The sequence below is a fragment of the Pseudorasbora parva genome, chromosome 15, assembly GCF_024679245.1.
Source record: "Pseudorasbora parva isolate DD20220531a chromosome 15, ASM2467924v1, whole genome shotgun sequence".
Taxonomy (NCBI): domain Eukaryota; kingdom Metazoa; phylum Chordata; class Actinopteri; order Cypriniformes; family Gobionidae; genus Pseudorasbora; species Pseudorasbora parva.
In genome coordinates, this window is record NC_090186.1 from 14509422 (window position 1) to 14526921 (window position 17500).

At 39.9% G+C, this 17500-nt stretch overlaps 2 protein-coding genes and 1 long non-coding RNA gene across 3 annotated transcripts in view; 2 read left to right on the forward strand and 1 right to left on the reverse strand.

Moving 5' to 3' along the window:
* Positions 1-17500, reverse strand: part of LOC137041855 (uncharacterized) — a 128465-nt gene that overhangs the window by 106307 nt on the left and 4658 nt on the right. The window lies entirely within an intron of this gene.
* On the forward strand, positions 7118-9120 carry jun (Jun proto-oncogene, AP-1 transcription factor subunit). The gene is made up of 2 exons (XM_067417205.1): positions 7118-7336; positions 7486-9120. Exon 2 carries the CDS (start codon positions 7486-7488, stop codon positions 8407-8409), a length of 924 nt encoding a protein of 307 aa, XP_067273306.1. The 5' UTR covers positions 7118-7336; the 3' UTR covers positions 8410-9120.
* caiap (CARD- and ANK-containing Inflammasome Adaptor Protein) lies at positions 12678-16346 on the forward strand. The gene is made up of 2 exons (XM_067418774.1): positions 12678-14078; positions 15495-16346. The coding sequence occupies exons 1-2, from the start codon at positions 12678-12680 to the stop codon at positions 16344-16346; spliced, it is 2253 nt and encodes a 750-aa protein (XP_067274875.1).

The window sequence follows — 17500 nt, forward strand, 5'->3', positions numbered from 1 at the left end:
TGTAAGATAAAAAGAATATCCAGACTTAAAAATGTGTATGTTGTCAGAGAGATTTGCTAAAATATAATGTCCTCAGAGGCAAAACCTCTATTCTGGGTCTCGGGAATATCTGTCTTGTGCAGAGTGGCCCTCTTTAGATTTAGATTTCGATTCTGAAACTTTGCATCATGCAATGAGCCGTCAGTCCTCTTAGCAACAATAGTTTTATTAAATTAATGTTATAAACTGTAGCCTCAAAAGCAAGTCAAGATTGTTATGATTACAAAAATGTTGTTGCTTTGTAAGTTCATCTCAATCTCACAAAGTTCCTTTATAAAAAAATAAAGGTTTCAACAATAAATTTCTTGCTTACATCGTGTCTTGACTTTGTTTGTTAATAAGAGGTTTTGCGAGCCTGCATCAACTCAGCACTGAATAGTCGTTTTGAACGGTGAGATTCTGATCTCGTTCGAGAGATCAACGACTGTCTGTGATTGGCTACATTACTCACCGCTGCTAAAAATGTGCTGTAAATAGATGCATTTGACACTCTCCAGAGCCCGGAAACAAATTTGCAAATCTGCCAAATCTGTATCGCCAATATTATCACAGTATTAACTGAGGGTGCTTTTGGTAAAAAGGCAAATGGACTGCATTTTAGCACTTTCAACAGACCCGTGGCCATCCAAAAAGCTTTACATATTGCCTTACATTCACCCATTCACTCATACACCGACGGCGATGTCAGCCATGCAAGGCGCAATCCAGCTCGTTGGCAGCAGCTGGGATTAGGTGTCTTGTTCATGGACACCTTGACACTTGGTCAGGTGGAACTGAGGATCAAACCACCAACCTTCCAGTTGGTAGACAACCCACGTGAACCACTGAGCCACTGCCGCCCTTTTGCTTGGGTTTGAGAACGACATTAGGGTAAGTAATTATTGATAAAATTTTCATTTTTGGGCGAACTAACCCTTTTAGATCGTATGTGTTTAAGAATGAACCCACTTACAAACATTTACAATGCTCATTATAATTTGTTTACTCTATAACAAGTAAATCCATCAACTGCTAATTACTCAGCTAATTAAAAACATCTTATTTTTCCGGCGCTTTAGGTCTTTATGTGTACAATACTGACAATGAATGTGCATTTGCAGGCTCTCAAAAAGGTGTTACCGTGTAAATGAATGGGCAAAACACAAAACGCTGGCGTGTAAACAGCCACTAAAAAGCATTATTTGTGTCTAGAGAACAAAAAAATCTATTCACTCAACACACTACTGACCCTAATTAGCAAAAATAAGACAAGGATCACTAAAAATTAATGTAGCAAGATGATTACAGAGCTGTGACCCATAAAAGAGACCATTTTCTTCCACAAAACAACACTATGACCCCCACAGGGTTACCTGTCCAATGCTCTCTTTCACTATGTCCGACTAGCGCCAGTATTCTGATTTACTTGGATTCAGAGACAGGAGACGGCCGTTAAGATGGCTGTGGAGTCCTGACAATGGGCTTGGATATGACAGGATTACTCTGTGACCTTTGACCAGCCCTCCATTAGGACCCCTGTGATTTCTAACCATGGGCTCGAGGGCAATGAACTACAGAACACTAATTACAGACACACAGTGACAGGCCTGGGACCACAATGGGCTTTTATGAGGGATTGGACAGACTGGCATTAAAACAGAGAAGGGCGCAGCAGGGCAGGGGACATGACCGGGCAGCTGTTCCTTAAGCTATGCTCGCCTCAGATATAACATGATTCACAAACTTAAATGCACAGCAGCAACACTGCACAACGATATTATAGTAGACATAACGTCTTGGAGATCATTTTCATGAACATTAAAAAACTGGGAAGCAAGATAGCCCCAGTATGAAGTGAAACTAAGCAAGTCTGCGGTGCTATGAAAGTAGCACATGAAAGTAGCACTGGTGATATACTTGCATAATCTCAATTGGTGGCTAATTCATATCTTCGGATGAATTCTGACGGTTCAGTTTTCGCAGATTTAAAAAATGTTAACGTTTCCTCCTTGAGATCAGGTTGGATATACACTGAATATTATACAGTATTGCTATGGACAACAGTTAGGAAATATCAGATTGCTGGATGGAAATCGAGTATTCCAACACACCATGTAATATTACATTTAAAGCACCCCTATTATGATTTTTTTTAAATAAGTGAATGAAAACATCCTGCAAAGTTCTGAAAGTGCACTATATATAAAGTTATTGTCTTTTAAAAGTAAGAGTCGACTCCAAATCAATTAAACAACGTTTTTTTGTTGATGCCATTTTAAACAGAACCGCTTGTGTAGTCAGTTCGCGTGAACAGCATGCTTTCCTTGACTATTTATTTTCGAGCTTTATATAAATATAAATAATATATTTCTCATGTCTGTGAGATAAGTAGCCTATATGCTGAGCTTCGGTTTATTTATGAGACCGCTCCAGTTCATGTGCAAAGCAAATAATCGCTCCATCACGGTTTGTCTGCTATATTATTTATTAAAGCTTATTTATTAAATTCAGGCAAATGATGAAACATTTATTAAAATTAAGATGCAATTTATACAAAGCTTTCTACGAAACAAAACTTAATGAAGTGGTCAAAATCATTTCTGATCCGATGTCTTTGACATATATTGCACATCTGTGCGCGTTTCATAATCAATATAGCCTAGATTAAATTTAAAAATAACATTATAATATTTAAACATAACTATAAAACAAAATACATTGTTTGGCTAAAAAAGTAGCCTAGTCTTCTCCTCATTTTCTGTCGGCGCCGATAAAATGTTTGCACAACGAGGATGTTCATTTGGTGAATTTGCCTCGAAGTATAGTTGGTGCTGCAGATAGTAATGCCATAATATTAACAGTAGGCTATTGCCAATGATATGTGTCTGTTCATTTATTCTAGTCAAAGTTACCCACTGAATTGACAACACACTGACGTTAGACGCACGTCTGCTAACAAACCAATCAATGTTAAGAAACAGCCCACATAGATGATGACGACAGGACGCCAGAGCGTCACGTATAGTTCTTTAGTGCGCTTGCATAACGGCAATGTGAAAGCAAACCAAAATTAAACAAATGTATACAATGTATCAAAACACAAACTTTGGTTCGGACCTTGGTGCGGACTTTCAGGTGTGAAAACGCCATTATAAGTATCACTGAGAAAAGACCTGTTCAAGGTTCGGGTTGAATAACTAGTTCTTCCAATGTTTCATCGTTTCGGACTCGTGCTGGGATTGATGTAAAATCTGTACTATCTTTACAGTGTGTACAATCGCTGAAGACACAGGATGGAGTTGGAGTTCAGCTACTGTCCGTTCACACCACGGCAAAAGTGTCAAAATTCGCTCTGGCTGCAATGTCAACGACGCTGTACACTATAAAAAAATAAAATTAAAGTCTCCAATTGAAAATTTTCTAGTGACTGATCACATCTACATTTTTCAGTTGGCCGAATTGAAATTATGTGAATTGATACATTTTTCAACTGAAAAATGTAGTTGTGCTCAGTCAGTTGAAATTTTTTTAAATGGAGACCTGAATTTTTTTTACAGTGCAGAAAGATTTGTGGATGCCCTGACGCAGTCTGGTCATGACCTTTAAAGTTACAATAAAAACCCTCATTTGACTTTTGTGCGCAAGCAGAGCACTTCTACGTTCTGATTGGTTGCTGTCAAACCGCGTCATAGCGCATTACCAGAAAGTTGACCTGATTTAGACTCTCCTCGATGCGGAAATCGTCCAAGATGCGCCACACCGCTCCGCTCTTGTTGGCTCCCATTGAAAATAAATGATTTAAAGGGTTAATTCACCCCAAAATGAAAATTTCTCATTAATTACTCAGCCTAATGTCGTTCGACTGACACCCGTAAGACCTCTCATTTCAACAGAAATCCGATGGCTCAGAAAGGCCTACAGCATTGACACCAATGTCATTTCCTTTCTTAAGACCCATAAAAGGCACTAAAGACATCGTTACAAAGACCATCTCACTACAGTGATTCTAGAATATTTTTATGAAGTGACGAGAATAGTTTATGTGTGCAAAAAAACTAAATAACGATTTATATAGTGATGGGCCGATTTCAAAACAAAGCTTTGAATGGTTATGAATAAGCGTATCGATTCAGGATTCGGATCGCGTGTCAAACTGCCAAACTGCTGATATTACGTGACATTGGCGGTCCGAATCATGAATCGATACACTTATTCATAACATTACGAAACTTTGTTTTTTTTTGTGCACAAGAACTATTCTCGTCGCTGCATAAAATTATTCTAGAATCACTGTAGTGAGACGGACTTTGTAACAACGTCTTTAGTGCTTTCTATGGCGGGTCTTGAGAGAGGAAATTACATTGGTGTCAATGAAGGCATGTCTAAGCCATCGCATTTCAACCAAAATATCTTCATTTCTGTTCCGAAGATGAACGTAGGTCTTACTTTTTTTTATCCACAAAAGTGAAGACAATGGCTTAAAATACATGTCAAATCTGGAATTTCAGGTGCGTAATTAAAGAATTCAAGAATGCGTTAAGCATGTAATTACTATAAACACTACACCTTTTTGTTACTTCTATTTATGTTCTTATTAGGCGTGACCTTGGACAGAACATAACTGGATGTTATACAAGGACGAACAAGTTCTCGTAAAACAAAACATTCCCGTTCCACTAATGCTAATGGAAAACATGGCTGATTTAAATTCTGAAGCAAGCACACCCTTTAACAATAATAATAAAAAAATATACCTGTTTAACAACACAGCAAATTACAGCTGAGTGAATATGCATACTTGTATGAATCCAGCGCAGTGTGTTCAGTTTTCACGAATTCAGCATTTGGTGGTGGGCAATTACTATATGGCCCCGTCTCAGAGGCAGGTAACTGGGCAATATTTACACAAGACCCTCCTCATAGACGGACGGACCACTGCTGAGACGACTGGGCGGTTACTGCAAATAACGACAGACCACATGTCAAAGAAAACAGCCCATGGATATCTGATATTAACCCAACAGCCATATTAAAGATTATATATACAGTGATGTAAAAATAATTGCTAGGGTAACGGTAAAGCCCGGTCCATATACCAGCCTCTACCTGGGTGGCTCAGACACTGAAAGATATAACTAGTGATGGCATAAACATTAAGATTCTTTATTAAACATTACAAATTTATATAAAGAACATTTATAGGGTTACTGTCATACACAACTGTGCACTACAGAATGAATGTATAACTGTGATTACAGTTTATGTTAGGTGAAGCAGGTGATAGCGACAGACTGTCAGCTGAACAGTATAGTCTGGATGACAAATGAGGTTTAAAAAGAAAACATACACCTGGATTTAGTAACACTTAAATATGTAACAAAGTACACCCGAAAAGGTGATATGAGAATACAAGGAAATCCAAAAAAGGAAAGAAGCAAACAGACATAATGTGAGGAACTGGTTTCACAGGCAAGCTGCCGTTTTCTAAGTTTGATCTGGGTTGTCCTGCCCAAACAAGTTTCTGTCAAGTACAAAAACACAGATGATTTTCTCAATTGTAGGTAGGCCTAACACTGGACATCCCCTATAGCCTACTGCCTGCATCATCATGGTGAACAGAAAGAGGATCAGGACGCTACAGTCTGGTCATGACCTTTAATTTACAATAAAAACCCTCATATGACCTTTGTGCACTTGAACTATGAATGATCAAAGATTTTTAGAATTCCAATAGAAATTCCAATAAATCTGACTGCAAATATCCATCCAAAAGCCACATCTCAAAAAATTATACTATGGTCTATGAACATTATTTTGTTTAACTATTTTAAAAATATTAAAACTGAAGTATAAACATGATTTGAAATAATTTAAATTAATTCACAAATAAACAAGTATTAAATAAAAATCTAAATAAATAAAGTTATATGTTAAACTAAAGAGAACAACTATGAACTAAAATTCAAACAGCTTTATTGGAATGACAAACTTTTGTATGCATTGTCAAAGCATTGCTAACTCTGTGTATTAAAGTCCATATTTTGTATTCAGCAACGCGCAGTGTCATGTTTATATGCACAAACACTTGATCTGTCGCAACAAAGTGAAATGTGTCAGAGACTATCGATAAGTTTAGCTTGTCATGAAAAACGATCTTATCAATGTGATATGGGGTTGTAGGCTATGTACAATCGTTCAGACGGTTTTGTTATAGCCTATTTATGTTGTTTCTACATCAATCGGCAGAATCTGAGTTTTACATCATATTGTTCATACGTAGCCTACTGGACAAGCATACCTACAATTCCAAATAAATGTGTAGCCTAATTACATATTTACACAATTTTAAGATTCGTGTTAAAATATCCCAAATTAGAATAAAACCTTATTAGAAGTTGCTTAACAACTGTCACATTGATTTCGATCAGTTTGCGGTTGTGGTTTAAACAGTGACGTTTAACATGGGTGTGTGTAGTTTTGAGAGGAGCTCTAGGGACTGTCACGGAGATGGACGATGGACCTTGTGGCACGCTGTCACTCCACGATAAGACACGCCCCTTTACAAAACCATTGGCTGACGGAGCAAATGCGCGTTGCCATAAAACAGCACACAATTGCACTGTTTCTTCGCGCCACACGAGAGTGTGTATCATAAAATATCCAAACAATTTATCTATCGTAAGTCAGATAATCCTGACAGTGTGGCATGTTATGTTATTAAGGATGGCTGCGTCTTATGAAACTATAAAACGCACTCATCATACACTTGTACCACCTCTACTTCTCAAACTGAAACTTAGGTTATAAAAGTAACACGTTATACATTACTCTGCTTCTTTGTATCCCGCCACTGCCACGGTCTAAAACAGCTAAGCGGGTAACCAGATATTCAAAAACAATACGTAATCCCACAATGCACCGCTTCTTCGCCTTACAGCATTACCTCATCCCATCAGCCACCGCGAGAAGAAGAATCTTCTGGGTGGTCGTCTAGGCAACGCGCCTTATCTGAAACTGTGGAACGCCCAGTAAACCGCCTCCAGCCAATAAGAGCCTGTGCGCATGACATCATTGCTATTTTTAGTGGAGCAGCGGTAGCAGATAAGGTTTGCCTCCACGCTAGAGAAGCTCAGAGTATACAGATCTCGCCACAGTGAAACATCTAGGCAACACAACTTAAACTAACATAAACAAGAACAGTTTCGGCTGCGCGCTGTTTATTCACTGGCATCTTCGATCGGCAGCGGCGGTGGAGAGCTTTCTATCCGCGAGAATAAGAAGAAGGAGAGTTCGGGACACTGGGCGATAACTTTACGCAGTAAGTTTCTCGCGGGACGGGGAGTTTACGGACGAGCTATAAACTTTGCGATCCTTCCCGCTTTTGTCTCAGAGACGGCGGACTGCTTGAACTTTTAAAAGACTACTTTTGAACTAAAACGTTTCGTTTTCTCTTCTATGTCTACCAAGATGGAAACTACTTTCTACGATGACTCTGTAAACAGCGCTTTCTCTCAGCATGACAGCGCTACTTTTGGATACAACCACAAGACTATGAAACAGAACATGACGCTAAATCTGACCGACCCAGCCGGCAACCTGAAGCCCCACCTGAGGGCCAAAGCCAACGACATCCTCACCTCCCCCGACGTGGGACTGCTCAAGCTGGCTTCGCCGGAGTTGGAGAGGCTCATCATCCAGTCCAGCAACGGCCTGATCACTACAACGCCGACTCCGACCCAGTTTCTGTGTCCCAAAAACGTGACCGACGAGCAAGAGGGGTTTGCGGAGGGCTTCGTGAGGGCACTGGCCGAGCTTCATCACCAGCACATGCCCAACGTCACCTCGGCACCCCAAACAACCATTAACAACAGCATGGCACCTGTGTCGTCCATGGCAGGTGGCGCGGTGTTCAGCTCTTCCATGCGCTCCGACCCGCCGGTGTACGCGGACCTGAACACTTTCAACCCCGCGATCAGCACGGCTAACCCAGCGATGAACTACACGAGCGCCCCGCCACAGCACACCGTCAACACGCAACTGCCCGTCCAGCACCCGCGGCTTCAGGCGCTGAAAGAGGAGCCCCAGACGGTGCCAGAGATGCCCGGCGAGACCCCACCTCTCTCCCCCATTGACATGGAGAGCCAGGAGCGGATTAAAGCCGAGAGGAAGCGCATGAGGAACCGAATCGCCGCGTCCAAATGCCGGAAGAGGAAGCTTGAGAGGATCTCCCGGCTGGAGGACAAAGTCAAGAACCTGAAGTCGCAGAACTCGGAGCTGGCGTCCACCGCCAACATGCTGCGCGAGCAAGTGGCACAGCTCAAGCAGAAAGTCATGAACCACGTCAACAGCGGATGCCAGCTTATGTTGACTCAACAGCTGCAGACGTTCTGAAAAGAACCGAAGGACATTTGAGTTCACTTAAATATTCGCAAGGGACAAACTTCAGGGGGTTTATGTCTGCGAGCCGGCGCGACTGTTGGCATTAGCCCGCTGGGACCGGGACCGTCCGGCCGGCCGCGTGCCGTAAAAGGATGTTCTGACTGGACTTTTGGGGAGTGCAAAACTTCACGAACTCGGTCCAACAGAGACAGCGACAGAGAGCATGAGACTCACTCTGTTAGCCTACACGTTTTACTTTCTGACGAGAAAAGAGACATATCCTTGCTCACTTCGACCAGGTTGTGCATGGACCTATTCGCTTCAAAGGAGCACTCAGTATTATAGGAGTAAAACAGGGGACACGACTACCGTACAATACAGATATACATGTCTGGCTCACCAAGCAAGAAGTTCTGTCCGCTAAACTTTTGGTAAAAAAAAAAGCTGCCTGACTTCTGAGTTACATATTGTACTTTTTGTTCTTAAACTGAATGGAATTGACTTTTTCTTTGAGTTAGTCCAACTTCAGCAGTTTCTTTTTCTGAAAAAAAAGTTCATTAATGAGGTTTCACTCATTGTTATTTGTAAATAAGATCAACCAGGAGTACTTAAGTTTACCATTTGTAAGTAAAGTATACAATATAATTTTTTATGTTTGTTTTCTGAGCACATCAGAAACTAATCAATATTTATGAACTGTAATAAAGTATGTGAAAAGAAAAACGATGTCTCTTTCTCTTAATTATGTGTTTGTGTGTGTGTGTGTGTGTGTGTGTGTGTGTGTGTGTGTGTGTGTGTGTGTGTGTGTGTGTGTGTGAGACAAAAAGCATGTTTAATAAGGTCCAATAGCCTAATGAATAAATCAAGCTCGTGATGTCCAAAACTACAATAATTTAACCCATAATAGATCTTCAATTCTATACTAGTAAATATGATAGTATTCTGGTATTAACTGGGTAATTAGTAACTTAAAATGATTAATGAAAATATTAAATCATGTTTTTAAGACTTAAATTAGGCTATCAAAATATTGAAACAGGTATGATGCCAGGTGCAATAACAATTAAACAAATCATCGAACAATTCAATATTCAATTGTTAAGGTATGCATACCTTTAATCGCGGGTTCATTATTTTGTCAACTGAAAACAAAAGTTCCATGGTAACGTTTGCCACAAAGGTGTTCAGTAAAAGCAATTTTCAGCACCCTTGCACCAGCAGAGGGCGCCGTCGGCATACACTTGGTAAATCTGGATGACTTTCTTTTCTGATTTGTCTGACTATAGTCTGTTTACTTCTGCACACCTTATTTCAATACTTATATTATACATTATTTAATTATACACACATAGGCATAATAGGTCTCTGTTATATATATTTATTTTTATGGAGAGTTTATATATATATATATATATATATATATATATATATATATATATATATATATATATATATATATATATAGTGTATGTGTGTGTCATCATACAAAACCGAGGTAAGTAAATAAAAAAACTAATTTCGTATTCAGGTCACCAACGCAGATTAATATTTAGTATCTTTCAGATCCTCTTATTTCACCGCCCAAACTTGGCAAACGATGACATCATACCGGAAAACCGGCACCTACCTATCCATATTAGGCAAGCGCGCGGTCGGAAGATCTACGTCATATGAACGAGTGGGTGTGTATTACGGGAAGAGGAACTCCTCAGACTAATCTCCATAAGACTGACACAGACCTTTAGTTTTTGGAGCGAAGGGGTTGATAATTTACCCAACACAATAACGTAAAGTGAAGCAAGGACTTTACTAAAATACACGACTTATTCTACTAACAACAAAATGTAAGCTGAATCACTGAAAATTAGTATACAGTATTGTATGTGCATACTGATTTAAAGTTTAACAAACCAACCTGGAAGTATATTAGGCCTAGCCTACATCATAAAACTATTATTTTTGCCCTAGTAGCCTACCTTATTTTTTTAGAAAGTGTCAATTAGCCTGCTATACCATTTGCGGTAAAAGTGTAGCCTAATTGATAACATTTATGGAATAATATACTTCAAGAGAACATACTTAACTGCAAACTGAACACTTTTAGACATGAAATCGTTTCTTATCTACAATGAATTAAAATGTAGACCTATTAGTTTAAATTTATATTAAATACAATTAGCTGAACTTTAAGTGCTTTTGAATCTTTAAATCAGTTACTTCTAGTGTCTTGGAAATATGGATTGTATACCATGTATTTAAGTAGCCTAATTCAATTTGTCACAAAGTTTTAATTTAGTATATTTAAAATATATTAACGAACATCAAATCTAATATTGAATAATGCATTAAAATTATAATTAAAAGTTAAAATTATAATTAGGCATTTTACATGTTAGTCAACACATCAAAAAACGTGTAGGCCTACTCCTTTAAAGTTTGCCCAACCTGTCAGATCCAGGGAAATACAATTTTTTTTATAATACAATTTTCTAACGATTAAGAATTCTTCAATAATTATAAAAAAAAAAAAAAAAAAAAATCATGCATTAGAACTCTATTCTAATATTAATAATAATATGCTAATTTGCTTTTGTCATTTAACAGATAATTAGGGATTAATTATCGGTTAATTATTAATTATCTGGGACATTATCAACATATTCGATTTAAAACCCAGGCAACTCAGACTTGTTTAGAACAGGCATCAGGTTTTTAGACTGGCCTGCCGTGGCATGGCAATGCAATATTTGCATGTAATATTGGTGAGCAAGGCATTTCTGAAATTTACATAAGCCACACGTACTGTATTAGCAATGGCAGGTTGTCGACAGGACTCAAGACGTGATTTCTCTTCAGAGTTATCAGGACTTGGGTCGGATCTCTCTCTCCTGCTTTGTTTTTGTTTTCATTTCTTCATGTTGCAGCCGCTCACACTTGATCGTATGGAGCTTTAGTGCTTACAGGTGAAGTATTTCATTTTCTGTGGCACTTCAAAAATAAAGCAACCTTGCAAAAGTCCTTCCAAATTATTCCAGCCCACTCACACTATTAGGAGTTAAAAAGATTAACAAAAATTTAAAGGGAACCAGTGTGTCATGAAAACGTACTTTCTTTGAGTACACTTAACGCTACACTATGTAACTTTTCCGTCTGCTAGAGGGCACCTATTTAAAACAAAGGTGTAGCTTGATGATGCCAAGTTTGAGTGCAGAATCTTGGGACATGTGGTTTTCACCTCACGGCATGTGGAAAAGAATCGGGATAGGATCAGGCAGAAATCATGTTAATGAATGAGATTATTAATGTTACTGTATAGTGTGAAGCCAAGCAGGACCGAATGCGAGCCCGCTGGAGCAATTGTTACGCAAACACACGGCTAGCGAGCAGCGGGACTTTTATTATGACGAGACAAAGTCCCAAGCCTCATTTTCCGGTCATGAGTATGAGGCAACGCAGCTCTGTTTATCATATTAGATACATTTAAGTGTGTTTAAAATGATTTAATGATGTAACTCTGTGCGTTCTCTCAGCGGCTGTTGTGACACTTATTGCACACTGCTAAGAGTAAAGCGCTTAAACCGGAAACCGAGGCCGAGGGTAACGCATGACGCAATTGTCAGGTGACTCCCTCAGATGTCGCGGTTCCTTGGTTTCTCACAATTTACATATAGTTGGAAATATTTTGTGATATTGTAAGAACTTTACTGAACAAAATAAATAACACTGGCCTGGTGGTTTTAGGATTTTTTCCTGCAAAAATCCTGCATAGTGCATTTTTAAGTGGCCTTTCTTTCATTAATTTGAAGGCCTAGACTACAAGTGCACACTTTTTCACAAGGGAAATGGCTGATTTAATAACAAACTGCAAGGGCACTGTTGTCAACTCAATACAAAAGACAATTCATGTCATGGTTACAATATCCATGCAGCAGGTTTCTTGGTATATTAGATACGGCCGTAAATCTAAAATGAGAAACAGACCATTCATTTTAAGTATATGTACTTTATCAGAAATATTCAAATGTAATTAAAGTAGGTTAACAATGTGCCGTTTTTACTTTTTTTCACTTGTAATAGTTTATTTCAGAAAGTTACAAACATAATGTTGCTTTTTACAATTGTTTACTTGATATCTTGTTGCTAAGAGATGGTTTGTTCTTAGTGATTCAGACAGAGAATTAGGTTATTTCAGATGCAGATCTGCTTTGTCATGTCCACACATTTCAGTTTACAGAAGCTCACTGCTTTCCTTAAGAGCACTGAACCCTCAAGAAGCTAACATGGGTTCGACCAGCTTTACGAATCCCTATGCGATCGAGGTCATCCGGATGAAGAAAAATGACCTGGTCAGTGGCATTTCAAATACAGAGGATTTGCTGGATCTCCTCATTGCAAATGGAGTTCTTCAACCCGACAGCCGAGCCATGATGTCCAGCATCACTGCGCAAGAGGAAAAGAACTCCAGGATGTTAAACGTCTTGATCGCGAGAGGAGAACGTGCCTGCCGCATCTTCTTCTACCCTTGTCTGAAAAGAGCAGAACCGGAGCTTTACCAGCACATGAGAACTTATGTGGGTGGGGTTAATGATGGCATTAAAGATGCACGGAGACAGCTGATTGGATATCTGCTAGAGAAAGACAAACAAGGTCTTGTCAAATACTCAAAATCAAACAGGGAACCTGATCCTGAAAAAATCCAGCCGAAGCCTGTGACAATTGAGGCTACGTCTTCAATAGAACAGAATGAACAAATCCCCAAATCTGAAGGTGATCATGATGCCATCCTCAGAGCCATATCCTCAGGTGATCTTCATCTCCTTCAGGAGCTCATTAAAGGTTTGGATGTCAACACTGCTCGCTCGTCCACTGATACTTTGCTACACCTCGCAGCGGAATATGGTAAGGAAGCCGTTGTGTACTTTCTGCTCAGACAGGGGGCGAAACTGAATCTAAAGGACAAGGAGGGCCGTACTGCTCTGCACAGAGCTTCAGAACAGGGCCATACTGCTGTTGCTCTGGCCCTTGTGAAGGCTGGGGCGGACATCCATGCTACCGACCAAATGTCAAAGACACCTATGCATCTGGCTGCCAAAAATGAACATGAGAGTACGGTCAAAGCTCTAGTGCTCGAAGAGAAGAAAATCCTCAAGAATCAGACCACAGTTCTGCACATGGCGGCCACTGAGGATGACGCAAAACTGGCAGAGGTTCTTCTGAGAAGCGGCGCTTTAGTAGATACCCAAGATGGCCAAAGGAAGACGGCTCTCTATCACGCCATTCGCCATGGAAATGAGAAAACCGTCGCTGTGCTGTTGAAGGCTGGAGCCCAAGTGGACTCTGTGATTGTGGATGCTGCTTTTGAGCTGAACAGAAAGTCTCTGTTGTCTCTGTTTTTGCGGTATGTCCAGAGGTCCATGTCTCAAAATGAGATGAACTCGGCTCTTTTTAAAGCGGTACGGAGGAACTTGGACGGGGTCATTGCTGCGCTCATTGATCATGGTGCAGATGTTAATAGTTTTAATGAGCTTGGATACACACCTATGCTTTTAGCCGCAGAGCTGGGGAATGCAGAGGCCTTTAAAGTGCTGGTCTCAAAAAAGGCCAGACTGGATGAGAGACTGCCAAACCAGATCTCTGGTCTTCACCTGGCCATCCAAAGTGGCAGTATGCAAATAGCACAGGTAAATAGCTTAGCCGTTAAATAAAAATGTAATTTTATTTTATTTTATTTTATTTTAAATTATAAAATGCTTTATCAAATGCATGTGGTACCAAAATAATTCATTATTCGTGGTTTGTTCACAACTAAATCATATAATAAAAAAAAAATTATACATCAGTTTAATTTAAAAAAAGGTGTTTTTAGGGTTGTCAAAGTTAACTTTATATTAATTACATATTTCAATGCAATATGTATAAGCTTAAATGTTTTACATTTACTTAATTTATATAATTTCAATAATATATATATATTTTTTTTAAATACTCATAATCAGACTAGTTTAGGGTGACCAAACGTCCTGTTTTCCCAGGACATGTCCTGTTTTCAAGTCCTGTCCGCCCTGGCTGTTTTTTTAGGAAGTGATGAAAATGTCCTAGTTTCCATAATTTTCCATTGGCCAATAAACTGACCGGTACTCGAGTATAGGAGACTATAAAGGGTGAAAATCAGGAGGGAACAGGTGGGGTTAATTAAACAATAATGAGATAACAAGAGGGAAGGGATCAGACAGGCCCAAAATAACAAAACACCATGTGCTACATGAGACAGGACAGGCATGGGGCGGGGGGACAATCCAACGCTCTCCATTGACTCTGTGTTGCGTGAAGCTGCCTCCTTGTCATTTCGGACTTATTACAAAAAACAGAACAATGTCTAAAAGCTGATATGTGACAAGGTGTGCAGCAAACAAGCTACAAAATACATAACTACGTTTTTAAAAGCTCTTGAAAGGGGGATTCTGAAATCCACTGCCGCTTCAATATAACTGTATATAGTATATATATCCCAATGAACTTCATAATCAAAACTTTAATCAATCTCGACTCCAAAAAATGAGCGTTTAAGGAGACAAAAGTGGATACAGGCAATAAGACCTGACACTCAGTACATCTCAGTATGCCTACGTGTGCAATAAACATTTTGTCAAATATCCAAATGTAAGTTTTATATATTATATTGTCCGTCGCTGATTACTTTCCCCTCCAGTGGGCGTAGTTCTCAGTGTAATACAACATGACGCACTCTGTCTCTATTGCATGTATGCACTTTTATGTCTTTTAAACGCTCATTTTTTGGGTCAGCAGCTTATAATACTTCTGTTTTTTTGGTTCTGGTTTTTTTAGCTTGTTTTCTGTACACCTTGTCACATATCAGCTTTTAGACATTGTTGGTTTTTTCGTTATAAGTCAGAAATAACAAGGAGGCCGCTTTCCGCAATAGCAAGTCAATGGAGACGGTTTTGTTTGTGTTACTTGGTCCTTTGCAGGGGGACCATTATATTTGGTTATTTAAATCTGCTCTTTTGGTCACTAAAGTTTATTTTAGGATATGTTTAATTTTAATAATAAATCTGAAATCTTCTGTTCTAACCCAGATATTGTTGGATAAGGGCATAGACCCCAACATCAGTGGCCCTAATGATCAGACCCCTCTCCATCTAAGTGCATTACATAACCAGCCAGCGTTGTCGGCGCTGTTGTTGAGAATGGGGGCTCAGATTAACTCAATCAACCAGGATGGACTCACTCCCCTGCACCTCGCGAGCCAGAACGGTCACACTGAAGCGGTTGCCCAGCTCCTGGAGGGCAAGGCTGACGTCTTTGTCAAAGACAAACAGGGAAGAACAGCCCTGCATTGGGCTGCAGCACAAGGGGAGGCGGGCGTCATACAGCTACTGCTTGCTGCTGGGGCTGATGCCAACGCCTCTGAAAAAGAGAAAAAGACTCCACTGCACCTGGCTGCCATGGAGGGACACACTAAGGCAGTTTCGGTGCTGCTGACCGGTAAAGCCAAAGTCAGCGCTAAAGATATGGATGGCTGCTCTCCACTGCATTACGCAGCTCGGAACGGGAAGGAAAGAGCAGCTGGTGTTCTTCTTGCATCTGGTAAGAGCATGAATGTGGATGATAGGAACGTGTGGAGGAGGACTTCTCTGCATTTAGCAGCAGAACATGGTCATGAGATGCTGGTGGGTCTTCTGCTGGAGAACGGTGCCAAGATCAACTCCTTGGATAACAATAAAGACACACCACTGCACTGTGCTTGCCGTGATGGGCGTGTGGAAACAGTACAGAGACTAATAAACTGGACAAATGGAGACCGAGCAAACCTTCAGGCAACTAATAAAGTGAAGAAAACAGCCCTCCAGGTGGCACTGTCAGAGGACACACCGGCTCACCAGAACATAACTACCCTGCTAAAGAAGAAGATGTTTCTTGTGAAATAAAAAAGAAGAGAAAGAAAGAAAGAAAGAAAGAAAGAAAGAAAGAAAGAAAGAAAGAAAGAAAGAAAGAAAGAAAGAAAGAAAGAAAGAAAGAAAGAAAGAAAGAAAAACTGTCCATTGACAGGGCTCAATCCGAGGGGCGGGATAAACGGTTGTCTTTCAAACTCCCTCTGCACACAATTGGATAGCGCTACAACCAACCAGAGCAACGTGAAGCAGAGCTAGTTGATAGATTAAACTTTCGCCATATCCTGTCTAAAAAACTCTGAACACATCTTCTAATTTCAGTGCCGTTCTTTGTTCTTTTCTCAGAAGAACTAAGCTCAAAGTCTTCCAGAGGTGCGATCAAAGCCAATTCGAGAGACCGCTGTTCGCTAGCTTCTGTGTTTACTAGTAGCACGCAAGCGGAACTCTGCCATCATTATGTTAAGCCCCGCCCACCAACTCTATACACAATATGATTGGCCTGACCAGACTTTGGTGTTTACAGCTCAGAAGTGTATTGAGAGTTGCTAGATGACACTCGCGGCAGATTAGATTTGCTGCCACTAGGGTGCGTCTAGATTTCTAGGCTAGAAAACTGTATCATCTTAAATATGTTTGGCCGAAATGTTTGCCATGCTATTTTATGAATCAGTGACTCAGGTTAATGTCACCTGAACCAGCTAGCAGCTTTCACTCTTTTTCATCATCAGCAGTGTTGCCACAGTTACTTTGAATTCGATTACTGGTTACTCCTTTACCGATTACGGATTACTCCTTTAATAAGTAACTTTACAGATTACTTGATTTTAAAAGTAACTAAGTAAGATTACAAGTTACTTTATTAGTTACATTCAGCAGTCGCCGACCACACCCCTGCCGCCTCAACATAGAAATGGCAGAACTCACTATATTGGAAGTGTAATTTTAACAGTAAAGTCAACAATGTATCTCCTGACTAGAGCCCTGCATTTATGCCCGAGCTCGACGGGCCCCGACTTTTGCATCTAGGCCCTTATGTCATACCTAAAACAAAGGCCGGGTTCGGGCCTTTTTTTTGGCTTCTCCTTCGTTTTATATTTATTTTATCAATTAAAAGGAACAATGAGATGTGCTGCGCTGCATGGTGGAAACAACATGAGACCATAATATCTTACGCGACTGTCAAGACATGG